This window comes from Panthera uncia (genome assembly GCF_023721935.1).
Source record: "Panthera uncia isolate 11264 chromosome D3 unlocalized genomic scaffold, Puncia_PCG_1.0 HiC_scaffold_9, whole genome shotgun sequence".
NCBI lineage: Eukaryota > Metazoa > Chordata > Mammalia > Carnivora > Felidae > Panthera > Panthera uncia.
The window spans coordinates 3,255,916-3,262,513 of NW_026057587.1; the positions used below are offsets into that span (position 1 = coordinate 3,255,916).

The 6,598-nt window shown below is 60.5% G+C and overlaps 2 protein-coding genes across 2 annotated transcripts in view; both read left to right on the top strand.

Annotated features, from left to right (window-relative positions):
- The window catches only part of RAN (RAN, member RAS oncogene family), a 595,260-nt gene that overhangs the window by 132,013 nt on the left and 456,649 nt on the right, over positions 1 to 6,598 (top strand). The window lies entirely within an intron of this gene.
- Positions 59 to 2,236, top strand: FZD10 (frizzled class receptor 10). The gene has a single exon (XM_049620684.1). The coding sequence runs from the start codon at positions 457 to 459 to the stop codon at positions 2,200 to 2,202; it is 1,746 nt and encodes a 581-aa protein (XP_049476641.1). The 5' UTR covers positions 59 to 456; the 3' UTR covers positions 2,203 to 2,236.

Genomic DNA, 6,598 nt, shown 5'->3' on the forward strand with positions numbered 1-6,598 from the left:
TGCGCGTCTTCTCCGCCCGGGACGCGCGGCGCCGAGCAGCTGCGGCCGGGCCCGGCGAGGCCGGCGCGGGAGGGAGGAGGCGCCGCCAGCCGGCCGGCCACCGTGCGCCCCGCGCCGCCGGCCTCCCGGACGCGCTCGCGGAAGAGCCCAAAGTTTGCCGCGGCCGGGAGCCGCCGCCCGCCGGGAGCCCGGGGCCCGTCGCGCTTCCCGGTACTGTTGGCCAACTTTGCCCGTCTCTCCCCCGTCCCCTCCCCGTCGCCTCCCCCCCCCCTCCCCTCCCTCCGCGGCCCCCCACCTCGGCCGAGGCCGGGGGCGCGGAGCGCAGCGCTCGGGCCGGCCGAGCGGGCATGGGCGGGGGCCCGAGCGGGGACGGGGAGCCGGGGCCCGCGGCCCGAGCCGGGCAGCGGCGGCGCTGAGGGGAGCCGACCTCCCCGCCGGGGCACCTCCGACGCCAGCATGCCGCGGCCGGGCCCCCGCCTGTGGCTGGTCCTGCAGGTGATGGGTTCGTGCGCCGCCATCAGCTCCATGGACGCGGAGCGCCCGGGCGACGGCAAGTGCCAGGCCATCGAGATCCCGATGTGCAAGGACATCGGCTACAACATGACCCGCATGCCCAACCTGATGGGCCACGAGAACCAGCGCGAGGCCGCCATCCAGCTGCACGAGTTCGCGCCGCTGGTGGAGTACGGCTGCCACGGCCACCTCCGCTTCTTCCTGTGCTCGCTGTACGCGCCCATGTGCACCGAGCAAGTCTCCACCCCCATCCCCGCCTGCCGGGTCATGTGCGAGCAGGCCCGGCTCAAGTGCTCCCCGATCATGGAGCAGTTCAACTTCAAGTGGCCCGACTCGCTGGACTGCAGCAGGCTCCCCAACAAGAACGACCCCAACTACCTGTGCATGGAGGCGCCCAACAACGGCTCGGACGAGCCCTCCCGGGGCTCAGGCCTGTTCCCGCCGCTCTTCCGGCCGCAGCGGCCGCACAGCGCGCAGGAGCACCCGCTCCGGGACGCGGGCCCGGGGCGCGCCAGCTGTGACAACCCGGGCAAGTTCCACCACGTGGAGAAGAGCGCCGCGTGCGCGCCGCTGTGCGCGCCCGGCGTGGACGTGTACTGGAGCCGCGGCGACAAGCGCTTCGCCGTGGTCTGGCTGGCCGTGTGGGCCGTGCTGTGCTTCTTCTCCAGCGCCTTCACCGTGCTCACCTTCCTCGTCGACCCGGCGCGCTTCCGGTACCCCGAGCGCCCCATCATCTTCCTCTCCATGTGCTACTGCGTCTACTCCGTGGGCTACCTCATCCGCCTCTTCGCCGGCGCCGAGAGCATCGCCTGCGACCGCGACAGCGGACAGCTCTACGTCATCCAGGAGGGGCTGGAGAGCACCGGCTGCACCCTCGTCTTCCTGGTCCTCTACTACTTCGGGATGGCCAGCTCGCTGTGGTGGGTGATTCTCACGCTCACCTGGTTCCTGGCGGCGGGCAAGAAGTGGGGCCACGAGGCCATCGAAGCCAACAGCAGCTACTTCCACCTGGCGGCCTGGGCCATCCCGGCGGTGAAGACCATCCTGATCCTGGTGATGCGCCGGGTGGCGGGGGACGAGCTCACCGGCGTGTGCTACGTGGGCAGCATGGACGTGAACGCCCTCACCGGCTTCGTGCTCATCCCGCTGGCCTGCTACCTCGTGGTGGGCACTTCCTTCATTCTGTCCGGCTTCGTGGCGCTCTTCCACATCAGGAGGGTGATGAAGACCGGCGGGGAGAACACGGACAAACTGGAGAAGCTCATGGTGAGAATCGGGGTCTTCTCGGTGCTCTACACGGTGCCGGCCACCTGTGTGATCGCCTGTTACTTCTACGAGCGCCTCAACATGGAGTACTGGAAGGTCCTGGCCACCCAGCACACGTGCAAAACGAACAACCAGACCAAGAGTCTGGACTGTCTGATGGCCGCCTCCATCCCCGCCGTGGAGATCTTCATGGTGAAGATTTTCATGCTGCTGGTGGTGGGTATCACCAGCGGCATGTGGATCTGGACGTCCAAGACCCTGCAGTCCTGGCAGAACGTTTGCAGCCGCAGGTTCAAGACAAAGAGCAGGAGGAAACCGGCCAGCGTGATCACCAACAGTGGGATTTACAAAAAAGGCCAGCATCCCCAAAAGACGCATCTGGGGAAATACGAAATCCCTGACCAGCCTCCCACCTGTGTGTGAACTGGCTCGTGGGGGGGGGGGGGGGGGGGGGGGGGGGGGGGGGAGGCTGGAGTGGAAAACTTTTCCCAGACAGGATACAGTGGCAGTCAGAGCCACGGCTCGGTCGGTTGGTTTTTTAAATAAAAGTGAAAGAAAAAAGTTTTTGCCCTGAAAGTCAGGATGCTGTGATAACACTGAAAGTAAATATGAGCTTACAGGTTTGTTGTTGTTGTTGTTGTTGTTGTTGTTCTGTTTTGTTTGCGGAAGGAGAGCCCCTCGGGGTTAAGTAACCCCTGGTGTAACTAATTTGCGGTAAAGTGGTTGGTTCAGCTTCCAGGAGAAAACTTTTGTTTAGAACCTTCCGTAAATGCACGGTGCTATGTTGACGTTGGCTTTGCTACCCATTTGCAAATCAGGAAGGATGACTTCTCTGTCAGTTAAAGAACTTCTTTCTGCTGGGTGGCGTGGAGGGGGACAGGGAGGGAGGGAGGGAAGAAGGCGAAGCGGGTGTCCAGGAAGGAGCCATCCCCGGGGGCCCACCCCCAGGAGGGCTGTGTATGGGACAGCAGTTTCTGTGCAGACAGGAAGAAAGGGGAGCCCTGACAATTCAGTACACTCCAGTGGATTCGGAGTCACTTAAAATAGACTCCAGCCTTCACAAACGGTCTTTCTCCAAGACAGAAACTGTCACCAAACCCCACATTTGCAAATGCAAACAATGTGCGATACATTTCTTCCCTCTTTCCTTGAAAACGAAAAGACAAACAAGTATTTTGCTGTTCCAGAGAGACGACAAAAGAAATCTCAACAAAAGCACGGGGAGGCCCAGCCCTCAGAAACCCTCTAGTGTTAACATTTTGTGGCTTTTTAATGGAAACCAAGCCAATGTTATACACGTTTGGACTGATTTGTGGAAAAGGGGGGGGGGGGGGGGGGAGGGGAGAAAGATCATTCAAAAGTACCCAAAGGGTTTATTGACTCTTTCTATTGTTAAACAAATGGTTTCCATGAATAGATCCAGAAGCACTAGACAAGTCTGGTGTAACCTCTCTACCACACCCGGAAAGAGTGGTTCTGCTTGTGTATATTTGTAATACAGGGTATTTTTCACGCTCCACTATTTTTATTAAAAATAAAATCTGTTCTCTAGTTCGGTGCCCGTCCCTTGTGCATCATGACGTTTCCCTCTCCCGAGTGTGGAGAGACTAGAGAAAACTTCCCCTCTGTTGGCTTTTCGGGCAAATCCCAAGTGTGCGTCTCTTCCTAGAGATTACGGTGCTCCGTACGGAATGGCAGATGGGCGGATGCAAGGTAGGCAGAATGATTTAATCTCGAGTTTCGGTGGAATTAACGCAGGAAATGCGGAAGGCTGGATGTGAGGGCCTGGTTGGAGACGCTTCCTCAGGGAATGACTTGGCTGCAGAGTGGGGGTACCCTGGTGAGCCCCGGACCAGCCTCCGGTAATATCTCTGGGGAGCGGGGCCAGCCCAAGTACGAGGACCAGATCGGAGTAGTGTTCAGTTTCTTGCTGGGATCAGGTTGTGCCTAGACGGTTCTGTGCACCCGTCCAAAGCGTGCTGGCTTTGTGGCAAGTCTCGGCCATGTTTACGAAACAGATTATAGACCTGGACAGGAAGAAAATAGCTGCTAAGGGTGGGCAAGTCGTTAAGGAGAAGTTAATCAGCTTTGTATGTCTGTGAACTTGGTTCTTCTCCTGTGTTGGCTGCGGAAGGGACGTAGGTAATACCTGAAGGGAGCCCAGGTTCAGCGGTCAGAGGCACAGCTACACTCAGGTCCTAACCCGGAGTTTCCAAGGGCACGGTCCAGACCCACTGCCGTGGGAAACCGGCAGAATAAACCACGCTATCCGTGGGTCGTGGTGAAGTCAAGCTCTCGGTTGAACAAAGAGCCCATAAGAATTTTGAACGTGTGTTAAGGGCTTACTAAAGACGGACAGAAGCCTGGAGTCAGGACAGCCTGTTTCTTGAAGAGGGTGTTTAGGAATTGAGCCTGGTGACGGTAAGGCCACCCTCGCATCGATACCAGAGCTGGGCAAAGGTACGGGTCGGTGTGGGGACACCACCTCCCGTGGACGTGTATGGCTGCGGCCTTCCTGAACAGGGACCCCGGGTGGTTTGGGATGACGTTCGAGAAACACCACCTGAGTAGGCAAATTAATTCAGAATAAAATCCAAATTAGCCTTCAGCGCATTGAAAAAGAAAGACAAAAGTTTTTTTTAAATGCCCGCAAATAAAAACCTATTTGTGGACCGTTCCCGCCCCCCCCCCCCCCCCCGAAAAGACCATCTAGAGATACTCGTGTATGGGTGTATGTATGTACGTCATGTTCCCTTAAAGTGACTCTTAGGAAAAATAGAAATGACGTGCTGACAGAACTTTGGAAAGTCTGGAAAGGTAACACTACAGAGAGCTGCTGTGAGCATCAGAGCTGAGTGTGACCCCCAGATTCCTCCGTGGTGAACTCCGCGGACATCTGCCTGCGTTCGGCTGTGTCGGCCGCAGACCTCAGTCCCCGGGAAAACTAAGTTCCGCGGCAGTGGCATGTGTTTCGGCGTGGATACAGACCGCAGGAGTCGTGTTCGCAGATGTCAGGGGCTCTTACCACACGGTCGGGGCAGGGGCACGGGGCGGGGCCGAGTCGGCCGGAGATGCGTGCCCGTGGCCACAGAAGGGATTTCTTACCAAACTGCTTCTTGGGGCGCTTTCCTGCGGAGCCCCCATCTGACCTGGGTCACGCGCAGATAATTTGTGAATTTTAGGAGAAGCATCGAGGCTCGAAAGCGCAAACGCCACCACTAGGCCCTCGGGTCCTCTCGAGCCGGACTCGGGACTTCCGCAGGAATTGTCACCTGCCTTAACGTGGTGATTTCCCAGCCTCCCGGCCCTCGCCTTCGCTCCAGGGAGACGGAAGCCCGCTTTGGGGGACGCATCCCAGCCGCGAGGTCGTGGTGAGAAGCCCAGAGCAGGGGACTGTCCAGAGTCACGCTGCAGTGCGTCCCCGTGTGTTCCGTCATTCTTTCCCTCTGCCGCCCAGCTCCTCGCCACCTCCTCCGTGCCAGCGCCCGGGAAACGGGGCACCGTGGCTCCGAGGTCACGGCCCGGCGCGGGAGACCAGCACGCCGTGAAAGGGGCTCGTGAGTGACGCGTCTTCTGTGTACTTCTGTTTTGAGTGGGGGAGGCCGACCAAGGGTGGCCCCAAGTGCACCAGACAGCAGATCCCACACGAATCGTCTCACAGCAAGGCGATGCTGCAGGGACAGGGCAATGGCCAGGGCAGAAGCCGTGAGCCGCGCAGAAGCTTCCGCGCGGCCCTCGCGGTGCCCGACGCCCGGCGGAAGTTCCCGGCGTGGTAACAGTAACTCCAGCAGCAGCGGAGACAGCAGTCGTTGCTGCTGGGCCGAGTGCTTTCCGGGAGTCTCCTTTCATGGTCGCCCAGAGAGGTGCCGCTGTCAGCCCCGCTTTCCCTTGGGGCCCAGAGAGGTTCAGTACATTCCCAGGGTCACCCAGCAAGTAAGAATTAGAGCCGGACGGGACAGGCAGTCTGGTCACAGGTCCTGGACCACCGACTGCCTCGGTTCTTGTTGAGCGAATGAACGATCGCTGAGCACTGGATGCCACGTGCTTGCTCGATCCGCTGACCCTTTCTGGCAGGACCGTTCTCATCCCCGTGCCGCAGATGAGGACAGGGGACCACAGAGAAGTCGAGACACGAGACACGTGCCCAAGGCCACGCGGGGAGCCAGCAGGAGCCCGATCGTGGACCTGGCTGTGTGGCTCCAAACCCACAACCGTGAGCACCGGCCCTCCCACCTCTCTCCATGGTCCTAAGGACTCCAGTGTGTTGAGTTCCTTGGCCTTCACAGCAGCCCCCCCATGCCTGTGCCGTGAGCCGGGGGGGGGGGCAAGGGCATGCTGGCACGGAGCACAGGTCGCCTCGCCGGCTTGGGAGACGACAGGAGGGGGTGGCAGCCGCTTGCTGCGCTGGCTGGAGAGTGAGCCCAAAGGTGGGCGCTCAGGGGGCGGGGGCAGCAGGGCTGGGCCCAGATGGGCCGGAGGGGCCGGGTGGTCAGGGACGGCCACGGTTTTGACTGGGGCGGCCAGGGGGCGCTCGCCAAGACAGAAGAGGACAGGTGGCCGCAGGCCGGAGGAGAATGGAAGGGGAAAGTGGCAGGAGACGGGGCCTCTGATGTGCCGGGTGGAGGTCAGCACGCAGGCTGTGCCTGGGCTGCGGGACTTGGGAGGGAGCCTGGGGCCAAGGGTGGGTGTCCCAAAGCGGTCAGGGTTGGAGGAGGGTTTAATTGGGAGCAGAGGAAGGAGGAGGAAGAGAGGGATGAAGGAAGGAGTGGGGAGGGGGAGGAGGGAGGGAGGAAGGAGGGAAGAAGGAGGGAGGGAGAAG

Excerpts from the sequence above, each read along its gene's own strand:
- FZD10 (XM_049620684.1), top strand. The coding sequence starts at position 457 with ATGCCGCGGCCGGGCCCCCGCCTGTGGCTGGTCCTGCAGGTGATGGGT.